At 35.4% G+C, this 27,603-nt stretch overlaps 1 protein-coding gene across 1 annotated transcript; it reads right to left on the reverse strand.

Moving 5' to 3' along the window:
* Window positions 1–318: 318 nt before the first annotated feature.
* On the reverse strand, window positions 319–2,855 carry LOC149571076 (uncharacterized). The gene is made up of 3 exons (XM_089808410.1): window positions 2,304–2,855; window positions 1,777–2,192; window positions 319–1,534 (listed from the first exon to the last, which is right to left on the reverse strand). Exons 1-3 carry the CDS (start codon window positions 2,758–2,760, stop codon window positions 560–562), a joined length of 1,848 nt encoding a protein of 615 aa, XP_089664536.1. The 5' UTR covers window positions 2,761–2,855; the 3' UTR covers window positions 319–559.
* Between the last annotated feature and the right edge of the window lie 24,748 nt (window positions 2,856–27,603).

The raw sequence follows: 27,603 nt of genomic DNA on the forward strand, positions 1-27,603 counted from the left end.
CATTTAATCTTTAAACTCTATAATTTATTATGTTCCATATAATAATTATAGAATAATAGTTTCTAGGTATGTGTACTTATGAACCTATGGCTTATTATCTGCGATTTTCTTCAATAATGAAAGACTCGCTAATATTTTCTAGAATTTTGATGTGATTTTAAAAAAAATCACCAATAAGATTAAATTCTTTTCTGCTTTGAAAAAAAATGGTAATAAAAAGTAATTATTTTCTCTTAAAATAATGACAGATTCATAAAAAGTTTTATAGATTTTTACAAAAGGAATTTCTTAAAGTTATCCGTGCTTTGCAAACAAAGATAGCTGAATATCTGTATTATAAAAGAGTGCCGAATAAAGGCGATAGAAAGGCCTGTTTATGATACGGGTCATTAGTTTATGAGTATACATATGATGCTAGTAATACGAGGTTGTGGGAAGCACCTAGTTGTAGTATAAACAAGAATCAAATGTACATAATCTGCTCCCTGCTCGCTTGTGTCATCTACACTGATGACCTCGCTTTCAAGAACATAAATTTGTATCACTAAGCCAAATCAGATTACAAAGGATGGAAGCCGTCCCTTTCAGAGCTTTCAAAGTCTGAGTCGGAAGAAGAATGCTTCCGTCTTCGAGGGAATCTCTCGCTAGTTTCTCCTGAGTTTGCGTCACATTCATCGTCTCCCACTACGTGTGTTATGTTTGCCTCGGGGTCTCTCGACCTTGATCTTCCCACACGTTCAGCATTTCTCCGCTTCTTCTTGCTTTTCCTCAGTCGGGCTTTCTTTATCTGATGGCCAGCGACGAGCGAGGCGAGAGAGGTGAACATGAAAATCATGCTTCCTGCACCAACAACACACATGCTAATTGCAACCCACAGGCTTTTGGGCCCCACCACAACATAACCAGCAGCCAGAAAAGCGGAGGCAGTGCATCCAACTGCCACCCACATAATCTTGTTGATGAAGAACAAAAGTTTCATCAACACTTTCCTATGAAAAGGCACCACGGTCACGAGAATCAGAACTATTGCAAACGAGGAAAATAAAGCCACGGTGTCAGTTATTACAAACACTTTGAAGGCCACCGTGTGTGCCATCACTGCAGTTCCTTGGTCTGCGCCGCCATTTTTGAGGCCGCCCGGCACAGTGAACATGGCGGCGAATGCCACCGTGGCGATGAGTACGGCCACGACAGTGACAGTGTTCCCTGCATTCTTAATTCCCTCTTTGTGCAGCTGCCGCAGTTCCTTAGCCATGCCGTTCACTCTGTCGCTCGTGTCGGCACTGTGGAAGAGTTGAGCACGCACGTGGTGATTAATTGAGCTCACGCTCCGTTTCAGAGCGATGTCGTCCCGCTTGTAGCGCTCGTAAGGGAGTTCGTAGGCGCGCTTCGCATCCACTTCCTTCAGCGCCGCCCCTATTATCATGCCTCCCGAGTGAGCTGGTTCTTTCTCCAATATATCCAGCGCCGTCAGCCCTTGCTTGTTCACTGCGTTTACATTTACACTCGTACAAGTCACCAGCCACCGGACCATCTGCCAACACCTCTATATGTTAAACTCACTAGACTAAAGTTCTACTACCGATATTATAATATTAAATTAAGGCAGGCTTCGGGAATAAGATGGGGAGTTAAATAGATTTCATCTTGTAGAAGGAATTCTGTGGTAAGGTATCTCTAAGTTTGTGTTATGGATCAAGTTTAATGGCGACTTCAAATGAACTTATCAAAATATCTTTCTGCATTGCCTAAGTGTGGGCCGATGTGCTCACTTACCTGACTGAGTTTCTTCCTGGTAGCAATATGCAGTATTGTATTGCCCTCGTCGTCTGGTGTTCTGATGAGCTTGGACGTATCGAGAAGGTCAACCAGGTGCTTGACTACTTCGATCTGGTTCGCTTCCACTGCACAATGTAGAAATGTTTCGCCGGACGTGGAAAGCACGTCGGCGGAGTCGGGCCTCAACGACACTATTTCATGTACAACGCTCTGCCATCCTTTCATCGCTGCGATATGCAGAGCCGACCTGCCAGAGGCGTCGAGCATGTAGCACATCTCAGGGTCGGTGGCTAAAAGTGCTCTTGTTACCTCCAGATGGCCGTGTGCTGCAGCTAAATGCAAAGGGCTGCTTCCTTGGTTGTCCACATTTCCGACCAGACCAGGTCGCACCTTAACGAGCTCCTTTACTATGTCTAGTGATCACATCATAATTCAACAATTCGTCAGACTAAGGATATATTAATGTTCCCACAGTCCATGAACTAGCAAAGTTATTGTTTTCATGTCTTTGTAAATGAAAATACCTGCGTGTCCTCTGGCTGATGCAGCATGAAGAGATGTTCGCTCGTCTGGTTTCTCCGAGTCGACGGAAAGCAAACAAGCGACTTGAATCAAGTCATTGACCACGTCAATATGGCCTTCCTTGCAAGCAATAAAAAGGGCCGTTTCATACTCCTGATTAACTTTGTAAGCAATCCCTCGGTCTTTCCCCAAGAGCACCTTAACAACAGCTGAATGTCCTTCTCTCGCAGCTTCGTGCAGGGCGGTATCTCGCTTACTATTGACGTAGGATAAGATTTCGGGTTTGATTCTCAGGATCTCAGATACAAAATCTGCCTGTCCCGCTTTTGCAGCCACATGTACAACTGAATTCTGACTCGGACTCGTCACCTGCTGCAGAACGTCAGAATTCTCTTCTATCAGAGCTTCGATGGCACTGATATTTCCCAATCGGGCAGCCTCCAAAACTATCGAGTCCATTATTAATTCCACTATTTTGCCTTTTCCATCCTAAGCCAATTTATAACTATATTGATTGCCTGAAATTGCACGTATCTGAGCAACTTCGGCGATCTGACCAGAGGCATATCGTGTCGTTACACGGTTTCTCATGTCTTTACGACTCTCAATTTTTCTCCTCGTTACATTTTTTGTTTATGTGGTTGTAAATCTTACGCTGCACTATTCACTTGACTTTGAAAAGTACATGGTAGCAACACCGAAGCTTCCTTGTCTTTGCATCTCTTGTCACCTTCTTTACATAAAACTCCTCTCTCTCTTACAAACATTCACCCTACTCCATTTTCGATTTGATTGCAATGTCGGTAAGGCACATACATTTTCTACGTTCTTTCTTTTTGCATTCTTTCTTTTTGTTGCTTTACCGTGCTTTTATTCTTAATTTCCATTTAGTTTCTTATTATTGTGGAAGATCTATGTTTTCACCTATTTTTCACGATTTGTCTGAGTGTATTATAAAAATATTAAGTTATATTTCTAATGTTTTGTAATTTATTTTTTTTATTTTGTAAAGATTTCTTATTTATTCTTAATATTTTTGCTAGTGTTTTTTATTTCATTTTTTCTTTTCAAAATTTCAAAATATTCAAACATTACACTTTATTTATTCTATAAGGTTGATATTTGTTATAGTGTATGCATTTTTAAGATACTAAAATTAAAATTGAAAAAGGATTATTTTACTAATATGAATATGGAATTTTACTTTTTATCAAACTTGACTTTAATAATTATACAATTAGCATACAACTATATTCACATGTCTATATATTATAACCCATAAATAAAACTAAACTTTAGAAAATCAACATTGTATTTCTTTATAAAATATTTATAAAAAATGTTTCTAAACTTTTTATTTTTTATACAATAATTATGTAAAAAAAATTGATAGAAAAAATTAAAAATATATACATCGAACAATCAACTCTTGTTCTTTATTGTATTATCTATTTACATAGATAGTTTTATTTTAGTAGCTGGATAGAAGCATATGTTTATTTGGTAGTGCCCAAAAATTCCCAAAATACATATACATTTGCCTAAATTTAGACACTTGGCTTGAGATTCAATGAAAGATTTTTTTTTCCCTTTCTTGTTCCATAAAATATTTTTGTTGTTGTCAAAATATTCTCTCTATAGTGAATTAGATCAATATACTAGTGTCATATCACTTGTTCATCACTATTCAAAGTGTAAAAGTGTACTCAATTTGTGTGCAAATGAAAGAATTTTATTTCAAATTATATTGTTGATTTAAATTTGAATTGTGTTTATAAATAAATAAGTATGTGATTACCAATTCCTCATTTTCTTTTATCCACATGATAGTTTATATACGAAGAACCATTATCTAGCATGAGTCATTACTATCAATATCCAACATACATTGACTTTAGGGAATAGTCTAATTACCTAAAATAACATTTTTTTATTAAAGGAGAATAGGTTTTACTATGAGAAACCAAAGTCACAAATACATCAAGAAAGACAATCAATGATAGTCATCAACCAATAATAAACCAAACAATAAACAAATATAACTAAAAGGAACCAAACCAAGGGCACGATGTCACAACATAACCTATAGAATTTTAACAAGATTTTTATTCATACTAGTAATTTCCTCATTTATACACCTAACCTTACTGAAATGACTATCAACCACGACGACCCTCTTATCCTTAATTATTGGTTAGGTAGTAGACCCAAGTAAATATCCAATGTCCATCCATTTAGTAACAATATATGCATGCCTACCTAACCTAGTATCCTTGAGAGGGTTTTTTTGGCCAACTGGATACTACTTGAAGGTGAACTAAAAAAACCTTTAAGAAGGCCCTATAATGCTTCGACCTAGCAGTTTAATTTTATTACACCTTCAATAGAGTTTTCCTTAATAATCTTACTCATAGCTAAAACCACCTTAACTTTCTCTTGGATATTATTTAGGGTGTAGTTAAGCTTGTTAATTCACTTATCTTCATTTTTCTTAAAATTGCCAACATCTCCTATAGAGGACAGGTTGTTTTAGGTATTGATCATGATGTTATACAACTTCTATCTAGAAAGGAAGATTTTATCTTTCGGTGCAATGCAATTTAGGAGAATTCCCAAAGGAGATGTCCTAGCCCCTAGAAAATAACCACACAATGGAAGATAAACAATAATGCAAGATTTTAAGCAAAGTCACAATAATTTATTCATGGATATAATTGATTACATGCAATGTCTTAGGCTATAAGGCCTTCTTGTTTATGGCCAAATACAAAGCAATTAATAGTTCTACAAGACCCCTCAAGATCCAATTCAAACCCTAGCTACTCTAGATCCACGCTCTGGTAGAAACCTCCAAGGAAGATCCAACTGGTACTTGCAATCCCACTAAGAAATCTCCTTGTTTTGCAAGCCTTAGCTACTAGCTCTCTTCAAAATTTTCTCCTCTACCACCTCCTCTTCTACAAGATTGATGAATAATGACTAAAGACTTCACCACAACCCCTACTTATACCAATCTAAGCCACACATCAACATAAAAAGATAAAAAGTAAATAAAAGTAACATTAAATGTTGGAATTACAAATGGGAAACATATACTTTTGAGAGGGGGTGGGGGGTGGGGGTGTGAATTAGAAGTTCAAACTTTAGCACTTAAAACTCTTATACCATTCATTAGATGCATGTAATAAATTGAAATGAAATGTAAAGCACATGCATCAAAACATATAAACATACACACACTTGATGCCTAATATGATTACCCAAAAACCCTCCAAATGAGAAGGTAAAACTAGGGTGGGGATGACACCCACAATTCTTCACTACTGAAGCAATAAAGTATCACCTATTAGAGTTACATAGTTTAACCATTTTCATGAATTGCCCTGTGAAAGGCCTACCTTGTTAAAGGCTTATAAAGTATTGTTAGATCCTACCTTGATAAATGATTTCGAACACCCTGTTAGAAGTGTGCCTGGTTAAAGGACTTTTAAAAAATTCACTTGGAATGTCACCCTATTAAAGGATTTTACAATGACTATTAAGTCAACCTTAGTCCAAAGGATTTCACCTTGATGATATAGTTGTTAGAAAGTAATAGTAGAATATTTGATCTGATAACTTAGAACTTTTCCTTGCTGGTTTCATATCACAGTTCTATCCATCTTGATCCTCTTGATCTATTTTATCAATGCTGTATTACTTCTCCTTTGTTATGCAAACTGATTATGCAATTCTTTCACACTTCTAAGTCACCTTTAATGCTTTCAAATTAATTCACCCCTTCTCTTCCTTCTATTTGTTGTTCACATCACTTCTTCATACATACTACATTATGGGGCTTCATCTTCCTTATAAAGACTTTGGTGGCTTAGGGTTAGGTATGAATCTATGAATGAGATTCATACATTTTGCTACTTAATCCTTTCCAATTTTATGACTGGTTGCATGTTGATTGCATAGGAAAAACCAAATAAATTTGATCTTATTTTTTGCGTAAGATCTCCCTTAGTAATAATATAGCTGGTGAGGCCATAGATTCTGAGGGGTTGTCGAGAGGTTTGCTTACTAATTTTAATAATAAATAGTTTAAAGTTACTCCCTTGTATAATGAAGGAAATACTCTATTATGTAAAGTGTTTCATATCAATACCAATGATTCTTGGTTTCTTTTGAATGTCTATGCACCAAAAGGGAAAGGAAGAATTATTAGACTAAGCTTGGGTCTATGGTCTAGAATAGTAATCTTAATAAAGGTATTGCTATGGGGGATTTCAATACTCCACTCATGGATGAGGAAAAATTAGGAGGTTTGGCCCTAGTTTTGGAAAGTAAGTTGGATCTTTCTAATTTCATAAATAGCTTGGCTCTTTTGGATATTGATCTCTCAGGTGGAGTCTTATTGCCCCACTTTTTACCATAGTCCAATTTTGCAAAGTGGAGGATTTAACTCGTATTGTTTATGGATTGGTCAAGTCCGTTGTTCCTTCCTTCCTCAAGTGTTAAGTTTCTCCATCAGGTTTCCATCTTTTTCCTTTTCTAGCATTATATAGCCGGGTGGGTGTTCCTTATTGTCATGAGTCATGCAGGTAGTCTAGATCCTTACTTGATGGAGAGTCTTAAATAATTCTAACTCAGATGAATTTACTTGCAATTCGTTTTGACTCGAGTATAAAGAAAGTTGAACCAACAAAAAATAAAGTTTCTTCTTCTCCACAGCGGGTTTTCGCACCCCGAAGGTGAAACTCCACAGGGATCCATAAATGCTATTTGTATGCCGAAACAAGGAAAGGTAAGCCATATTATGGATGAATCATTCAAATATTATCATGTTTTCATAGTGGGAATCACTCAGAACTCACTAGGATGATCAGAATAAGCATCAGTGGAAAACTCAGAAATAGCTTCTCCTTTGGCGGATTTCAAACCAAGAAGTAAGTTTTTTGGAAAGGCCTAAATAGAAGGGTAAAGTTACTAGTGGGCCCCATTTTTTGCTTGTGAAGCCTTCTTTATGTTTTTTGAAGGTTTATAGTAAAGTGCTTAAGGCAGAAAAGGTAAAGTGAAAGCTTAAGTGAAAAAATGGAAATCACATTCTCCATTGCGGGTTTTCTACCCTCAAAACTAATTCTCCTCATCTAATGAAAAATTGCTACTACAAGCATGGTAAGTGTTTGAATAGATCACAAGATGTGTTTGTGATAAAAATGGAAGCAAATTAGTGAGATTTGTAAGGATATTTTGAGCAAAATCTAGCCAAGCAGATTTTTCTTCAGGGGGTACTTTGTTCTTGCTTTTTTGAATCTAGGTGAAAATGGAAAGGTAAGTCAGTAATAAAGGAGAGTTATCATTGGGCCAATGAAAATAGTGAAATGACAAGGAGAAATCCATTAGAACCCTTACATTTACTAACCCAACAGATTTATCCTTAAAGTCACTCGTGTGGTGCAAATTATGGAATTTAACGGGCAGATCAAGGATTTTTATATAAAGAAGAACATAACAAAATTTCAAATCACTGCTTTACTGTTATACTGTTATATTGAATATTACTTTCAAGAAACTTCAAAGTTTAGGGTTTGTTTTCTTACATTTTCACAATTGTTGAATTTCTACCATTCTATATTAGGAAAGATGGCATCAAGATTCTCCAGTTTTGATGGGCTGGGTGGAATCAAGTCAACATAGTAGAGTATCTCTGATACTTCACTATGTTTCTTTGATATGCAAGATTTTCAGAGAAGGTTGAGAACTGTGCCAATTCACCCTTTAATGGAGAAGCTTTGAGGAAGCAGACTGGTGGAGGTAGCCGGGTCTCTTGTCACAGTAGAAGCTCTAGAGCTAATTGTGGAATGTATCAATCATTACAACCTGGACACCAAGCAGATCTTATTCCCTGATCAAACGGTATTGATTTCAATTGATAGGCAAGCGGTGGTGAATTGTCTGTGGATTTCAAAATGAGAGGAGTTCTCTAAGCTAACAATCGAAGGAGCCATGTCTGAATTCTCCCTGAAGAAGATGGTGTGGCAGAAGGAGATCATGAATTCCTAGTCCCAAAAGCCTAGAGGGGCAAAGAGTAAGGTCCCTAAAACCCTATTTGGCACAGATCTTAAGCCTAAAATTGTGGATATTTTGGTCCTCTTGCATCAACTAAAAGGTGAGGTAGAAGCACTCAATTTTATAGAACAATTCTTCTTTATGGTGCAAATTATCTGCTTAGACACACAGTATGCTGACTGGGTGTATGAAGTTAGTGAATATCTTTCTAGGGCTCTCAGTGCAGCTAAGTTTTACAATTCATTTTATATGTCATCTTTCTTGATATATATGTTTTCTTCCCTACAATTATGGCAAGGACTCCCCAGAATAGAGAATTTTCTTGAAAATGTACAAAGTTATGAGTTTTATCCATGCTTGCAGTTACATAATAGCTATGTAGAGTATGTTCGAGTTAATGATGCATTTACTATGAGAATCTGCAGGGAACTCCAAGGGTGTCGGGAGTAGATATTTAGCCCAAAAGCAATGGTGGTCATCAGCCAGTTTGGCTGTTATTTTATCCAATTCTCATCTTTCTCTTATTTGCGTCTTGTAACGTTTGACGAATTTCCCCTGAAGCTGCCTAGATATTTGGATGATATGATTGTGCTCATCGAGATCATCAAGAAAGCAATTCAAGTAAATGTGATGAGTGCCAGTTTGAGAAAGAAGGGGTATGAATTCCCCATACAAGTTGGAGCTTATAGTTGTGAATCTAGTTCAGATGTAAAGAACATACTCAAAGCATTCAAGAATAAATATATATTGGAGGAGTATGAAGTGGTAAGGCCCACATTTGATCCAAATGGGTATGCTAGAGATGTGCTCCAAATCGGAAGTGTCATCAAACATGTAACTATTGTGGAAGATTACTGGGCTAATTGCAGAGATGAGCTAGAGAGTCGGGACCACACCTTTGCTAGACTTACAATAGATCAAATCAAGACCTATGGCATCAACTTGGATGTAGAAGGGCTAGAAGATGATGGTCAAAATATGTATAGTAATACATATTTGACCAAATTGAGAAGCATTCCAATTAGCTCTGAGCCATGTGTAAATATAGAAGAAGATATTGATGTTATGATGGCTCAACTCATCAAGAGAACTGGGAAATGGGTTGAGTGGATAGCCAAAAAGAGCCGGAGCAAGAGCAAGCCTACTCAAGCCTCTCTAGCCACTGCTACTCCCACTTCCTCTCAAAGTGCCACACCAAGTGCTACAACTTTAGCTACTCAAGGGCTGGCTCAATCTACAGGAGGAGGTGATCAACCCCCGGAGAAGAATATTTCAATGTCTCCAACTTGCCAAGGAGGTTCTCTACCAGTGATTGGAGCTCAAGCTAGTATTGAAGAAAAAGGAACAGAAGAGCTGAAAGATGGAACTGCTACTCCAGCTTTACCTCCTCACGTTACTCCAGCTTCGCCTCCTCACACTACCCCAATTCCATCTCCACATGTCACCCGAGTTTCATCTCCTCATCATAGCCCTACTCCATCTATAGGTGCTTCTCTTTTGAATCGAACTGGTTCTCCTATCCATATAGTAGAAATTAGAGATGATAAGAGCAACAGTTATGAGTCCACTGAATTTGATGAAGCTACGAAGAGAACTTGAGAAGAAGAGAATGTCTCAGGTTCATCTCGGCTCCTCTCTCAAGATCCAAAGAACCCCTTCTCTGCAAAAATGGTAGCAAAGACTCCAGTAAAGAAGAAAATGTTCAGCATAGAGTCACTTGGAATGGCTTCTAAGGTGATTGGTATAGAGTCCTAGCTTGAAGACACCTTAGAAAGAAAAAGAAAGAGGAAAGATGAAAGTATTCCTATAAATGATTTTGTGTCTCAAGTGGTACGCTCTGGGTCGACCATGGTAAAAGCTAAGAAACAGAAAACTTTGTCCATACTTGGGTAGGATCTAGATACTGGACATTTGACTATGGAGATTGCAAAACCAAATAAAGTAGGGAGGATTGAGGATATGACCCCTGAAGACTTTACTCTGCATTCAATTGATCTTGGAGAGGCCAGGCATGGTACAAAAGTTGGCTTATGGAGGTTGGGCAATGAGATAATAGAAGTTTAGTTAGAAATCCTCAAATTGTCAAAGATTAAGATGAAAGCTGAGATAGAAGAAATCCACATTATTGGACATAGATTCTTTTATTGGACCAAGTGTAGACTTGTTGGTAAACAGATTTGTCCTTTTTTGTTTCTTGTAAAAATATGACTCTTAATGCCTCAAATTAGGAATAATATCTGAATACAATAGTTGAAAAGCTGCTCTGTAATGACTGGCTTCTCTATGAATTGGTAGGTAGAGCTCCCTATATGAATGATATTCAAGGAATTATGTCTTGTTCCTAAAAATAATGTGGGCTATGCTCTTAACCTGAGAGTAGAAGAGGAAAACCAAATTAAGCCAAATTAGAACTTAATTCAGGCAAGAAAGACTTCTCAATACTAAAATAGATTCATGTACCCACACATCTTAAGAATCCATAAATCCATTCGCATAACCAACTAATGCTAATCTAAGTCAAACTCAAATCTGAAATACAACTGATGAATCAAGAAAAACTAACAAAATCCTTTTGTCAAATGAATTATAACAATACTTATTACATTCATTTGTATTCTGGAAAACGTGGGAAATGAAACTCTTTTCTTCCTTAGTTCTCTGCGATACAAAAAGGAAATACTAACTAATCACAATACCTATTGGAATGGAAAATGGTTTGAAATAAAATACCATTCAATTGTCTCTACAAAAATTGAATGGTATTTTATTTCAAATCATTTTTTGTTCCAATAGGTATTGTGATTAGTTAGTATTTCCTTTCTGTATCGCAGAGAACTAAGGAAGAACAAAGTTTCATTTCCCACATTTTCTAGAATACACATGAATGTAATAAGTAGTGTTATAATTCATTTGACAAAAGGATTCTGTTAGTTTTTCCTAATTAATCAGTTGTATTTCAAACTTGAGTTTGACTTAGATTACCATCAGTTGATTATGTGAATGGATTTATGGATTCTTAAGATGTGTGGGTACATGAATCTATTTTAGTATTGAGAAGTCTTTCTTGCTTGAATTGAGTTCTAATTTGGCTTAATTTGGTTTGCCTCTTCTACTCTTAGGTTAAGAGCATACCCCAAATTAGTTTTAGGAACAAGACATAATTCCTTTAATATCATTCATATAGGGAGCTATACCTACCAATTCAGAGAGAAGCCAGTCATTACAGAGTGGCTTTTCAACTATTGTATTCAGATATTATTCCTGATTTGAGGCATTAAGAGTCATATTTTTACAAGAAACAAAAAAGGAGAAATCTGTTTACCAACAAGTCTATACTTGGTCCAATAAAAGATGAAAGCTGAGATAGATGAAAGTCTACACTTTAATCATTCATTTCACATTACTCAACTTCTTAGTGACTCTAAACATAACAGTTCCTTCCACTTCCATACTCCACCAATAGGATATTATGTTCAATAGATTTGGATGAGAAATCCACATCTTTTCAAAGTGAAAAGGATAATTCCTCATAGGCTCAAAAGAAACAACTGAGAGAGATATGGGGTATTGGTCTAACCCTACTCTAGGGAGAAGGGAAAGCTTGCAAGAGAAAGACTTCAACCAATTTAGACTCTACTCTAGGGAGAAGGGAAAGCTTGCAAGAGAAAGACTTCAACCAATTCTTTCTCTGTCTAAATTGGTTGAAGTCTTTCTCTTGCAAGCTTTCCCTTCTCCCTAGAGTAGGGTTAGACCACTACCCCATATCTCTCTCAGTTGTTTCTCTTGAGCCTATGAGGAATTATCCTTTTCACTTTGAAAAGATGTGGATTTCTCATCCAAATCTATTGAACAGGATATCCTATTGGTGGAGTATGGAAGTGGAAGGAACTATTATGTTTAGAGTCACTAAGAAGTTGAGTAATGTGAAATGAATGATTAAAGTCTAGAACAAGATAGATTTTGGCCATGTCTTTCAGGAGAAAGAGGAGATTTCAAAAAAGCTTAGCTCAGTTTAGGAATTAATACAACCGGATGGGTATAATGATCAAAATAGGAATATTGAGATGTCTATTCTTACTAATTTGTATAATATTATAAGTAAAGAAGATAATTTCTAGAAGCAAAGATCAAGAATTAACTAGCTTAAAGAGGGTGATTAGAACACTGGGTTTTTTCACCTCTCTACTATAAAGCATAAAGCTAATAATAGGATTTTAGGAATTAAAAAGGGCTAGGCTATTTTGTCTAGGGAGAATAATATTTCTGTTGAAGCTATTTCTTTATAATCTTCTCTTCTTTCTTGGGATCCCATGTTATTTGTGGTGGATCAGAATGAAATAGTGTCTTGTATCCCTCAGATTATCCAACCTCATCACAATAAAATGTTGAGGGTGATTCCTAAAGCTTAGGAAGTGAAACAAGCTTTGTTTTATTTTCCAACTGATAATGCCCTCGAGCTAGATGGCTTTCCAACTTTCTATTTTTAGGTTTATTAGGAGGTGGTTATGGAAGATGTGGTTAAGGCCATTCAAGATTTTTTTGGGGCTAGAACTCTTCTTAAAGAAATTAATTCTACTTTCCTGGTTCTCATTCCCAAAGTTCTAGGGGTAGATTCTATGGATCAATTTAGGCCTATAAGTCTCTATAATTATTTTTACAAGATCATTTCAAAGGTGTTAAAAACTAGAATTCTTAATATTCTTCCTTTGATCATTTCTCAGCAATAGATAGGTTTTGTCCCTGTTAGACATATTTTGGATTCTATCATGATGGTTCATGAAGTTATTCACTCCCTCGAAGTAGGAAAAAGGGAAAACTATTTTCTTGACAAGAATGGCAAGTAGGAGTGGATAAGGGAGAGGATGGGGAAGTATGGCTTTTCAAAATTCAAACTTTTAAAGCTTGATATTTTGAAGGCCTATGATTAGGTGGACTAGACTCTCCTTGGTTCTATTCTCTAGGCTTTTGACTTTGATCAAAATGTTTACAAGCTTATTTCTCAACTTATTTCTACTTCATCACTTGCCATTATGGTCAATGGGGCTCCCTCTGATTTCTTCAAATTATTGAGAGGTTTAAGGTAGGGTGACCCCATCTCTCCTATTCTATTCATTATTATGGCTAAGTGTATTGGTAGGTTGATTGGGAAGAAAAGACAGGAAGTGAGACTAAGAGGGATCATGCCCTCTTCTAGGAATGTTTCTTTTACTCATCAATAGTTTTTTGATGACACTATTATGGGAGGGGAAGCTTCAATAATGGAGGCTAAAGTGATGAAGAATCTTCTAGATGTGTATATCAGAGGATCAGGCTAGAAATTAACTAGGAGAAGAGTTTAGTTTTCTTTATCAATACTCTTGTTTACAAACAAATGAAGATTTCTAGGATTCTTGAGTATGGGATTGGTAAGCTACCTTCAAGCTATCTTGGTTTCCCAATGGGAACTAAGCCTCCTAATTCTTTCTAGGATGGGATTTTTGACAGGTTCAGCAAGAAGTTGGTTGGGTGGAAAGGAGCCACATTAAGCTAGGTAGGTAGATGTCTTTTGGTTAAGTCCACTCTTTAGAATCTCCCAATGTATGCCCTAAGGATCTTTGGGATACCAACCAAATTTTTTGATAAAATAGAAAAGATTTAGAGAGATTTTCTATGTTATGGTCTTGAGGAATGTAAAAGATATCCTCTATTGACTTAGGACAATGTTTGCCTCCCTAAGAGCTATAGTGTTCTTGGTATAAGGAAATTAAAACTTCTCAATAAGGATCTTCTAGCCAAATAGATTTGCCACATTTTCAATAGCATGGGGGAATGGAGAGATATTTTAGTAGAGAAGTATATTAGAAGGCCTTCTCTAAAGTTCTTGCTCAATAATGTTAACATACCAAATGGTTCAATCATTTGGAATGGTATGCTTAAGGAAAGAGTTCTTGCTCAATAATGTTAACATACCAAACGGTTCAATCATTTCGAATGGTATGCTTAAGGAAAGAGACCTGACCAAAGCTAAGACCAAGTGGAAAGTGGGTAATGGTGATGACATTCTCTTCTGACATGATAACTAGTTAATTTAGGGTCCTATAATTAATATTCATATTTATGGTAATTGGGAAAATATTTGTATCAGACAATTTGGATTAAAAGTTAGAGATGACAAAATTGACCAGGGATGGAGAGACCTATCTATTATCTTGAATGACCTCAAGTTGATAATGTTGATGTTGAGCTCAATGATTCTTAATAATAAGACGGATGAACTAATATGGGAAGATAATCCTAATGGTTGTTACTTAGTTTTTTTAGGATATAATTATCTTTGGAGCTTGAACGAGAAATCTCTTTAGGCTAGGGCCTGGGTGCCTAGCCTTACTCCTAAGATTAATATGTTTTTTTGGCTGGTTTTATAAGATAAAATTCTTACACTATAAAACTTGATGAAGAGAGGCCACTATATCCCAAATAGATGCATTCTATGTAAGCATCAAGAAGAGTTTGTTAATCATATGTTTATCCTTTGTCCTTATTCCAGGGATGTTTGGGACCTTATTACAAAGAATTTTGGAGTCAGTTGGTGTAAGCCAGGTAATGTGTTGAATTTCTTTTGTCAATGGAATAGCATATATAAAGGCATAAATTTGTAAGATTTAAGCACCTAGTCTTTGCCTCACTTCTGTTGGGGAGTTTAGAAGGAAAGAAACAATAGAATATTCAAAGATAGGGAGGAACCTCCTTATGTTCTAGTGGATAAAATCAATAGTCATATGAAGAAAAATTACCAAATTAGAAAGGGGGGAGACATTGAAGATGGTGGTAAGAAAAAGGATAAGGAAAAGGATAGGAGGTCAAATGGAAACTTCCACCTAAGGGATAGCATAAAGAAAACTTTGATGGTGTAGCAAAATGGAATCTTGGTCCTTCAAGATGTGGAATTATTATAAGAAAGTGCTATGGTGAAGGGATTGCTACTCTCTCTCACCCATTGGGACACCAGAAAAACCATTATGCCGAAGCCAATGCAGCTCTCCACATGGTGAAATTAGCTTTGGATAAGGGAGTAAAAAAATCATGGTTAGAGGGGGACGCAAATAACATCATTAGATGTATCAAAGGGGTTCTCCAACCATCATGGACAATAGCTAACATCATTGAAGAAATCCATCTAACACTTCACAAATTTGACAATACTCATGTTAATCATGAATATAGGGAGGCAAACTCAGTGGTTGATTGGTTTGCTAATGATGAAGTAAAGAAAGATATGGAGATGATTTGGAATACTGGTGGGAATATTTTGATAGTTGAAAAAAGCTTAATTGGGCTAGAAAAAATATAGGGAGGTACAAGTGAAATCCAAAGATGATTATGGATATAAATAAGAATATGGGTGTACGTAAATGCAATAATGGTGAATCCAAATGGAACAAGTGGATGATGTTATTAGTGTCAAATTGACACATTTTATGGGTTGATTATTGTATGTACCATTTTAGTGGTATTGAAAGACAAATTGGCCAAAATCAAAGTGGTTTCCATCAAAGTATATAGAGGCTTGAGAAAGAGTTTCAAAGGATAGAGTTTATGAGAATAGTAAGTGTTAAGATTACATAGATGGTGGGGGAAAGAAGTAGGAAAGAACCAATTGGAAAAGTGAAGAAATGGAAGAAAAGAACTAAAGTATGGGAGAAGTTAGAAAAGGGAGGAATTGCCAACTATATAGCCAAGCTCCATGGATATGGCCCTGCAATTACTAATCTTATGGTAAATTCATGGAAGGATGGAAGGATCAAAGTCAATGGGGTCTCGTATCAAGTGATTGTGGACATCATGGCTCATATAACTAAAATTTTAGATGAGGGACTGAATTTTTATAGAGATAAGGTGTTTGTGAATGCTTTGAATGATTTTGCAAAAAGTACTGAAGAAAGGAAGGAATTGGTCAAAAGTGAAACATACTACGAGATGGACTTGATAAAGAAACTATGGGGGTATGTTTTGAGGGCTATTATTGAGTATATATCTTTGGATATGAGATTTGATAGGGTCAAAACACATCATTTTGTTCTGCTCAATCATTTTATTTAGGGCATTAAGGTTTCTTTTCCTTTCTATTTATATACTTCCATACATAAGAATATTTCTATGCACAAGAAGAAGCCTACTTCTAATCTAGCCTTGCATGAGGGTTTATTGATTTTGATTTATGAGCATTTCAAGGCTCAATCTAGAAGCAAAACCCTCACCTAGGTAGTACTTATATTTGAGGAGATTGGGAGTTCAAACTTCTTGTCTAACACAGATGATGTTCAAAGTATAAGTTTGAAGGATGAAGATGTTAATCCTTTGTCTAGAAAGAAGGCTAAGGTTTTTGAGAATAAATTGCCTTTGTCAATTAAAGGCTCATGCAGGAAAAGCCCCAGGGGCTTGGGTTTAAAATTGCTATTCAAGGAGATGAAGAGTCTAATGAGGAAGGGGATGATATGGATATTGATGAAGAGAATAAGGAGAAGGAGGATGTTAAGAGGGAGGATCTAGTAGCTAAAAATAGAGGAAGTCTATAGAGGAGGACATGCCTCCAGAGGGGAAAATGGATTTTAGGCCAGAGATCACCATCATTCCTCTTTCCCCAATTTCCCCCTTACGAACATGATAAGGAGAAAATAGAGGATGAGAGTGGAGAGGTGGTTATAAAAGACAAGCACATGGCCTATAAATTTTTTAATATTAGAACCTCAAAAATGGGTATTGTGAGAGAAACCATGACCCCCCAAATCCTTGAGGGTAAAGAGGGAAAGCTCCAGATGGAGGAACTTATTGATTTGGTGCTGGTGGCTATTACTAATAATGCAAGGGAAATTGGCATGAATTTGATTAATAATGCTAGAAATAGTATGATTGACAATTTTAGGTCAATTAAATGGCTCTACCATGAACTAGAGGAGGTTAAAGAAAGAATGAATAAGTTGGAAAACCAAGGGAAGAAGTTAGAACATGGGAATTTGATAGATCAGGGGGATGGCCTCAGGTTGGTTGAAAAAAGCACTTAGAATCTAGAAAATTACAATCATAATATGGAAAACTAGATGATTTCAATTTTGACTTCTTTAAATGATAACATCTCTTCTCTTGCTAGAAAGTTGAAGGCCAGGGGTTTCCTTGAGGATAATGAGGAAAAGGATAGAGCCAAAGATAGGATGGATGAGGACATGACTATAGAAATTACCTTCAACAACGTGGATTAGATGGGTCAAAAGAAGCAGGAGCATATGGCTGAGGAGATCTAGAAAGCCAATGAAGTGGTGGAAACAACACAAGACTTTGAAAGAAAGATAGAGGAGTAACAAATGTTTTTCATTACCTATCTTTTGGTCTATTTGGTTTTTGTAGTTTTATGGTTTTTGGCCTTTTGCTTGTCTATCATCCTAGCCTTTTGGTTGGCTATAGTATTGTGGCTAGGGCTTTTTTGCTTATTTTTAGCCTTTTGATATGTATTAACTTTTGGGTTTTAGGATCCCTGTAAAACCTATTTTTCTTATCAAAAAAAATCTCCCCCTTTGACATGAGAGTCAAAAAAAATTAATTGTATATAACAAATATAATCTCCTCAACTATAATATATACACTGTTTGGAATATATACAAAACTTCAAAAAAATTCAAATTCTGGAATAGACTTATATACCTCAAAATTTTGTAACTTCCCCCTTATTTAATGTGCCTATTCTATGTCCAAAATCTCTTCTCTTCTCTAAGTAGATTTGCTTCATGTTGATACTCTTTGTCTTCAAAAATACTGACACTCTATTTCTGTCTCACATACTCTATTTCTATTCTTTTGTTGTTTGCTCCCCCTTTGTTTTCTCTCCCCCTTTTAGGTTATCTCCCTCTTTCTCTTTGTCTCCCCCTTTCATATGTAACTCCCTTTGTATACTTATCTCCCCCTATATTCTTTATTATCTCTACCTTTTTTTGACACTGATGTCAAAGGGTCTATACACTAATTGTGTATTTGTCCAAAAAGTTCTTGTGAACTTCCATCATAATCTTAGAGTAGCATCCCAATTTTCTAATGCAACATCTAAGGACTTTATTTGGATGGTTTTCTTTGCTGCAAGGTGAATTAGTCTATCAAGAGTTGAAAGATTAGGATCTTTCTTTAACATTGTTTCTACATAAGCTAGTTCCTTTTGGAATATTCCCATAAGAGGGGTAAGGGAAGCTTGTATATTAATAAACTTGGCTCTTATGTTAGCCTCTTCTGTTATTAACATAGCTAGTTGATTTTGTGTTTAAAGCATTGAATGAAAATGCTTCTCACTTTGAGCTGGGTTCTTAGGTAATTTCATACCTGATAGTTTCAAATTGATATGTCGACTTAGAATCCTATGACTCATTTCTTGTGATAGTGCTATTTCACTAGATATTTTCTCATTAACTTTTCCTTGAAATTTCCTCTCAGACCATTCAATAAGTTTAGTATTAGTATCTTGGTCTTCATTAGTCACTTGTTCCACAATTTCTAATAGTTGTTCTAATATGGGCTTGGATTTTTCAAGTGTTTGCAAGCTAAAGGCATCCAAAAATATTCCCTTAATCTCTTGTAATGATTGCCTTTGTTTATACTCTTTCCTAAGTATTTCTTGAGTTTTATTTCTCTCCAAGGCTTCTTGCATTATACTTATCTACTCTAATGTCATGGTTGCATAGTCATATTTAGTTATCACTATCTCTTCATCTAAAATTACATCACCATAGTGAAATACCTTGGCAACCCTGGATGAGCTAGAATCTAGTGTTGAAATTTGCAATGGTATTGCATCAGTGCTCAACCTTTGAAGGACTTTTGTTGGAGTGCTAGATGTTGGTAAATTTACCAATGTTTGTATGGCTTCTTGCTCCTTCTCCTTTGGTGTGTCCTTTTCTTCATTCTTTTCTTAATCAATTTTTAATATTTGACCTACTCCTTGTGTTCATGTATCAAGTACATATACCTCTATCTATCCTATTTGTGCTTATGAAGTTTTCTCCTCTTCAGTAGTCTATGTTTGTTGTTTAACCATGACAACTTTTACAGTAGTATCAACCTTTGTAGATGTATCATTTGATGTTTGCACTAAAGGTTTACCACTAGTAGCTAAAGGGATGATAGAAGGTGGTTCTTGTTTATTCAACTTGTCCCTTGTTATATCAGCTATTGCTTTTTGAAGTTCATCCACACTGACCAACACAGGATTCTCACATAATTTAGCTTGTAGTGTGGTTTGGTCAAGGATATTGTTTAGATCATCTGCAGTTAATGGATTGATGTTATGAGGCGAACTATCAAGAACATCCTTTACTTTCATAGTTTTTATAGGTGTTTTCATGTCATGTGGAGGTCTCATAGCTAGTATTTGTGCATCTTGCACACTCTGTTTAGTTTTCTGCTCTTCAACTATTGCCATTTCATCTAACTACTTTGGTGTCTCCTCCATAGTGGTATTTTTTTTTCTATCTCTTGTTCCTTGTCCTCATCTTCCTTGTCATTTCTACCCTCAAAGGGATCTTCTTCTCCTAATTTAATTATAGTCAAACCATACATCAATTTCCACATTTGTGTAGATTACTTGACAACATCCTCAATTTTGTTCTACAGAATGCTAAAAGCTCTATATTTGGGTGCAAATTGATTTCCATACTTTTTGTTTTCCTTGGTAATTTGTTCCCTTGATAACTCTAGCATCACTTTTTCTAATGTTGATTCCCTTATTTCTTTCTCCATGTTTAGGTAGTAATGCCACTTATTCTCTATAATTGTATACAATTCCTTTGGCATTGTATTATCCAATTCAAGAGGAGTGTTCTTGAATTTTTTCATCATGGCATACACTAACTCTTCTATCATATTTTGGTCTTCTCTACCAAGATTTTCAAAATTAATACCTTTTAATCCTATTAAGTCTACATTATCTCTAATATTATCACAAATATTTTCAAGATCAAATTTAGGTGTATGACTTACCACTCTAAATTGACTTGTATGCTTAGACTCTATCTTATCTTCTTCTTTCTCTAGTTATGTTATGTATTTTCTTCTTAGTTTCTTCTACACTAGACCCTTCTATTCAGTAGCCTTTGTTTTCTCTTTTGCTTGCTCCTTGGGTTTTTGAGTAGTTGCCCTTGTATTGAGGCTTTGTTGCACTTGGTTTGGCAGCCCTTTTTTCTTTTGGTTTGGCTGCAAGTTGTGCCTTAACTTTCCTCTTCTTTGGTTCGGGCTTTGCTGGTGCTTCCTTGGCTTCTTCCTCCTTGGCACCTTCTTCTTCCTGATCTTCACCCATGCCTTGGGTTAAAGCAAGAGGTTCTTGACCTTGCACCTCTCCTTCCTCTTCATCTTCTCCATCATTATCTCCTACACCTTCTCCAAACTTAGCCTTCAGTTTCCTCAGCATTTTGTCCTTCTTTTTCAAAGTTGAGGTTGTCTTCAATTCCATCTCAACCTTTGACTTCACAACATCATAATTACCAAAATAATTGGTACTTTTTTCAATTTCTTCTACAAGGAGTATAGTGATAGCTATTGAGTCTTCAATAACATTAATTTCATATCCTAGAGGCCTTAGCCATCTAACTCTAAGTACAACAACCTAGATGAAAGTATAGTCAATGTCTATAAGGAAACAAATATCATTGTAGTGTTGCTCAACTAGGAAATAGGAATCCTCAATCTCTATTTCATAGACTTCTTAAAGTCTTCAAAATAACTTTTCATTATTGATTCAAATTTTTTTGTAATTTTCTCAATATACCCATTAATTTGAACTGCAACTCACCTATTGGTTTTTCATTGTATTTTTCCAAAAGATGGGTACTCATTTTGTACATATAAAAATATGTACACCAATACTGATTCAAATTTACACTGAGAACTCTTTGAATTTCTTATTGCTCCTAGGTTCTCCATTCTTTGCTATATTTGGCATTCTACAAGATCATAGGTATGATCTTTCTTGACAGTCTTATAACCTACATGAACTACTCTATAGGGAACACTATTTAGTCTTCTCGATTGATAGAACTTATGTGATATGATCCTAATAGGAAATTCAAGAAGTGGATCTATTATTGTATGAATGGTCATTCCTTTCTTGTTCCACTTAGCCCCTATGGTTTTCTCTATTGCCTCTTTGGAATCTCTCCTCAATGTCTTGGGCTGATCTAGGGTTGGGTATCCAGTAACCCTATGTACAATTCTCTTAAAAATTTTAATAGGTCCACCCTCTAACCATGAAAATCCATCATATATTCTACTCAAAACTATTTTGATCCACTCGATTTTGAAAATTGTTGGGAAATCTAGGGCACGAGTTAAGCCCTTTCTCTCTACAATCTTGAATTCCTCCTTCAATACACAATTTTCACACAATTTGTCATATGCTTGTTTGATTTCCATGTCTCCAATGCCTTATACCTTGCAATTATAGCACTTTCTTACATCATGTACCATTACAATTGTTGGCAAAATCATAGATAATGCTCCTACTGGGTCATTTTTATAGGCAACTTCTAGTATAGGCTTGAAAACTAGTTGTTTAACCTGATTGCTAACTAATTGAACATCAAACACCTCTTTCTCTTTCAAAATTCTTGAACTAGATGCCATGTTGACAATCTAGGGTTTAACAAATATGAAATTACATAGATTGACATATGAGAAATACCTTTAAAATTGATGAACTGGTGCTTGATCTTCACTATGATTCATGCAAATGCTTTGATCTTGCTTGTGAATTACTTCTTCACTCTACTTGCTCTTGCTTTGAATTCACGATAAAAACAAAAATGTGAAATTTGACCTTATACCTTTCAAAATATAGCATTTATTACATTTGCTTGTATAGCTACAAACTTGGCTTCAATAAAATTTCTATTTCACTCAGCATCCATTGATTTCACCATCACTCAGTAGCTATTGGAATTACCTTTACTTGGCACCCATAGAAATTTTCCTCACTCGGTTGCTACTAAGTTGGCTCATACTGACTTTGGCTGACAACTTGGCACATACTAGTATTTTACTTGGCATCTGAAGAGGATTTTTCATACTCAGCAATAATGTGAAAAATTGAAAATTTGACTTTGGAATTCCCTCATTATCTTGCATCTTTCTTCATCCTAATATATCTTTTCTAGTACTAACTTCTTTTGGAGTTTATGTATGATAAAACATTTTAAATATCAGTCCCACATACATGCTTTTAGCTTAATTTGATGAGGTGTGACCATTTGACCTATTAGGTGAAGTGATCCCCTTAATTTGATGTGTTGCATCCATCTTTCTTCTTCTATATTTTTTTCATCTCTCCTCTGGTGTGTTGAACATCTACCTTTCCTTTTCCTTTGTTGAACTCTTAATGAGGTGCATTTGACCTTGTTGGGGAATGCTTGCTAATAGGACTAGTCTTCAAAAAAATAAAGCATGTAGTTTGACTCAACCATCTGTTGTAATTACCACTGAAGTGTGTTCTTATGCAATTCTTACGGATGTGTCCATGGGTAATCACACCAAGTTGTAGTGCCAAAAAGGTGACACCCTTTTCTTTTTGTCTAACTTTCACTAGCATGTCTGCACAATAGTGTGCAAGTGTTATATTCTGTATGTGCTATAGCATGTACGTGCTTTATAAAAACCTAAATTTTTATAAATGGACTGGATACACATAGCCCATTCATTTTATCTCCATTTTCCTACTTCCCCTCACCATAGTGTGCATGCAGATTGAACAAATTGAAGGTTTTCACCACCCGCCTTGCCAATATGCCTCCTCACCATCAAAGTTTGAGATCACAAGCGCGTCGTATGTTGTCTAACCTTCTTTTGTATTGTTTTATATGGATTTTGTATTGTTTTGTAGGTTTTTTTAAGTTTTTCTTTTAATTTGTTTAGAGTTTAATTGATTTCTTATCAAGAAATTTGAATAATGAATTTGAAAATCCCTAAGAAGATCAAAACTCAAACCCTCAACAAGACCCAAACCAAAACCCTCCACAATAAGAACAACAAATTCCACAACCTAAACCAATTGGAAGACCTCCTCCTAGCACACAAGAAACTGCAATAAATGAAATAGAAAGAGGCAAAAATGAATTAGAAGTACTCATTGGTAGGTTGAAAGCTTCTAGAGAAACCAATCTAATGAGAGCTCAATTGGCATCCTCCCTCGAGTCCATTAAGACCCATGTAGGTTCTATGAGTGATTAGTTGGAAATTTGGTGAGTTAAGAGGGATGAACAAAAAAGATATTATGAAAATAAATTATCATATCAAGATGTTAAAAGAAAAGATATACCAAAAGGGAGGATTTTTGCATTATTTAGAAAGCCTGGTGAACATGATATTGTTAGAGAGACAACTAAATGGTTCCCCATCCATTGGTGCATACATGATGGTAGTAGGAATAATTTTTGGGATGATGGTGGATGGTTTTTGATTCCCCTCCTTGCGATAATCATGAGGTCCCTATATGTTTCTTAAGGAAATTGTATTGTGAGTTTTTCCTTGGGGAGATCCCCAATTATTTTGATATATTAGAGTCTCAGGGTAGTGGTGGGGGGTGATCATTTGAGAGGTTGGGGGCATGTTGTGACCCTAATGTAGTTAGAGCACCTATGGTAAAGCCATAGGGTGAGCATGTGACTATTTCTTCAGTTGTGAAGGAATATGTAGAGGTCAACACTATAGGGACTATTAGTGTTTTGACATAGACACTCATTCATTGCATGAGTCCATTAGTTGAGGAGGAGCCTTTTGCATGTTGCAGTCACATGTGCACATCATGTGGATGCTTATGCACATTTGGTAGTCATGCTAGAGATGGTGTGGATGATGGGCTAGTGACTGATCAGTTCCTGAATGAGACATTTGGCATTGATACATAGGTAAATTACAATTATAATAAACTAATTTGATCACATTTCATATGTATAGTAAATGACTAATTAATTAGCATGTATTGACACTATTCAAAATTTAGGGTTAGATTGTTGGTAGCCCTAGTAGTGATCCTCCAGCCCTATTTTTCATCCTGTTGATGAGTCTAGAGGTATGTATAGAATTAATCATTTAAATTAATACATATATTTATTAAGTAATTATATGAAGTATTGACAAAAAAATTTATGCATGTGCATTAGTTCTCTACAGGACCATCGACATTCACTACGGACTTCGATCCTAGACATGATATGAGCTTCATAGAGGTACATTTGTTTCATGTTAATTTAATTCATTTGATTATATTTGTTTCATGTTTCATGTCACATGTAACATGTATTGTATGACATGTAGCTTTAGACATCTGAGACTCCTCATCTTCACCAATCTATCTGTCATGGAGTGGCTATAGCTATGGCTAGTTCACAATCATTGACTAAGGTATGAAAGAATTTTCTTGGTTTTAGTTGTTGTTTATAATAGTTAGTATCAAAATTTCTAATATTCTTTATAAGTGATTATATTGATTTAATTTTTATAGGGTCTTGTCACACCTGATTGTCCACTAACCTTTGAGGTGGACTTGCAGAGTGACTGTATGATGGCATTAAGAAAATAATTAATTTTGTGTGTACATATATTTGATTTCAATGTATAATAATTATTGATTCATATCTACTTTTTTTGTATCAACTTGAGTTAGAGAAGAGCCTCAACAAGACGACAAGCAAGCATGTGAGGAAGACCCCATCATCACCACTGTCTCCCTCCACACAATGACCAAAGACCTCTAGATATTTGTTTCCTTCCCCTTGTGGGAAGGAGAGGATATAGTTGATAGACATACATGTAAAGGCATCAACGGACATATATGTTGGATTTTATGTAAGTGGACATATTTGATATAAATTTGATGTATATATGACATTTTATATTTGATGTATGACATTTATTTGATGCATGACATTATTAGACTTATGAAATTATTGGTTAGTATATGATATGTTTGTTCATGTACAACATTATTGGTTATCATAATATATTATGTGTTTGGTAATGTATGACATTATTGGTTGTCATTTTATATTATATGTTTGTTCATGTATGACATTATTGGTTATCATAATATATTATATGTTCCTTCATGTATGACATTATTGGTTAACATAATATATTATATGTTCATTTGCATATGACATTATTGGTTATCATAATATATTATGTTTCATTCATGTATGACATTATTGATTATCATAATATATTATGAGGTTGCATGGGTACTTGGACCCAAAACCCTAGTACTCGTACCCACGTACCAAAGTATTGGGTATTTGGTGGAGAGCATCATACCTAAGGACCTTGATTAAGATTTTGGATTATTTTTTCAATTTTTTGTTTGTGTATTAGCTCGTTGCTTATCAAGCTTAATTCAATACCTAATCAGTTCGAAACCTTGATAGAATATTGATTAGCAATAAACTTTATCACTATTTAAGCATAAGTTTATCATTTCCAATATGTCATCGTCATATTATTTATGATCTTGTTCATGTTTAAAGATTTCCTTCTCTGTTATTTGTTTACCAAGCTTAATCCAATACCTAATTAGTTTGAATTTTTGATATAGTATTGATCAACAATAAACTTTATCAGTGTTAAAGCCAAAAATTTATCATTTACAATATGTCATTGTCATATGATTTATGATCTTCTTGTTCATGTTTAAAGCATGCCTTCCATGTTATGCATCTAAACATTTATCACAAATTATTATTACAAACATATAACAAATTTGAAACTAAAAATAATACATTACATTTGCAAACTTTATCACTATTCTTGATTTGAAAAATCATTGTCATGACTCATAAATTAAAGTTTTCTATAAATATAAAAGTATAATTAAAAATAAAGTTTTACATACCCAAGTACCCATGTTCCATATTATAAAAAATAGTTGTACCTATACTTGTACCCATACCCTTACCCTAAGTACCCCCATCCCCATGCAACCTTGCATATTATATGTGGGTCTTGGTGTTTTCTGTACACCTATGTGGTCTATAGGATCTCTCGCTACTTAGAACATCCATTGACCTTGACCAACCTCATCACTAGGTTAACTAATCCAAACTTGTAGCATCACTCCCTTACTCTTCTAGGAACAGTATCCCTCCAAAGGTTTTATAGGTCTACCAAGATACCATAGCACTCCCTAGTCCAAAAAAGGTTTCTATGATGTCCTAAGGTGTTATCAAAACACTTGTACTATGCTTGAATGGAGAACAACAATGGGTTTGTACCCAATTTCAAGATTTCTTCACAAAAGGGCTACAAGGAGAGCCCCTAATTAGGCCTCCACCCAGATTTCTAGGGCCAATAGCTCCTTTGTGGTGAAGAAGCACCCAACCTACCTTCAACAAGAACCATAAAGTTTTCAAACTAAGGTTCTTGTGGCCTTTAGTCATGAATAATAGATTTAACATTGGATCTCATTGCAAGGCCATAGTTACAAGTTTGGCATTTTATAAGCCCTTGTCTAACTATTGGTCATTAATGATCCAAGGCATAGGTATTTAAATGTTTTTCATATTTTTCATGTTGACATCCTTTGAGGATTATAAAAATAAGGCTAGGACCAATTTTGGTCACTAGATACGCAAAATTACAATATATGCAAAAGTTTCTCTAAAAGCTGTCAAAGCAACTTTGAGTAACTTCTTAAAAAGTTGTTAAAACTTGTAAACTACTCTCCCAAACATCTAGTTGGTTCAAACACTCATATAACCATTGGGAGAATCCTATATAAGCTCTTATAGGTGAGAAATAGGATAGATATGTAATTTTGGCATTGAAAGCAATGAAATCAACATTTTTCCTTGCATAAACATGTGTTGCAGACCCTAGTATAGATGTGTATGAATGATTGGATATTTCTTAGTGGATATAAAAGTTTGGGAATTTTATCTATTTCATTTTTCAACAAGTCTCATGCTCTAACTCTTCATAGTTTGAAAGTTATTCAATTTTTATTGCTAGCTACCTAGAAATCAGCAATTTCATATTCTGCAATTTTTTTTCTAGAAGGTGCAAGGAGGTGACTTTGCCACCATACCCTAGGTGTGCTTCATGAAGAGTACACCAAATCATCATTTACAACAGTCCTTCTAGATTGAGTTCTTGGGTTCACTAGAGGCTAAGATACTGAAAATTTGTCTCATTTACATACCCCCACATTTCCTAATTGTTTGATTGTATTTTATCTTTGTAGAAAGTGTACTTGTA

The sequence above is a fragment of the Cupressus sempervirens genome, chromosome 2, assembly GCF_028749045.1.
Source record: "Cupressus sempervirens isolate cs-2001-9-10 chromosome 2, ASM2874904v1, whole genome shotgun sequence".
Classification (NCBI taxonomy): domain Eukaryota; kingdom Viridiplantae; phylum Streptophyta; class Pinopsida; order Cupressales; family Cupressaceae; genus Cupressus; species Cupressus sempervirens.

Bases quoted from the DNA above. Each gene is read 5' to 3' on its own strand.
- LOC149571076 (XM_089808410.1), bottom strand. From the start codon at position 2,760: ATGGACTCGATAGTTTTGGAGGCTGCCCGATTGGGAAATATCAGTGCC. The intron at 2,193-2,303 runs GTATTTTCATTT...TGTGATCACTAG, and splicing joins ATCAGCCAGAGGACACGCAG to ACATAGTAAAGGAGCTCGTT. The intron at 1,535-1,776 runs GTAAGTGAGCAC...AGGTGTTGGCAG, and splicing joins CCAGGAAGAAACTCAGTCAG to ATGGTCCGGTGGCTGGTGAC.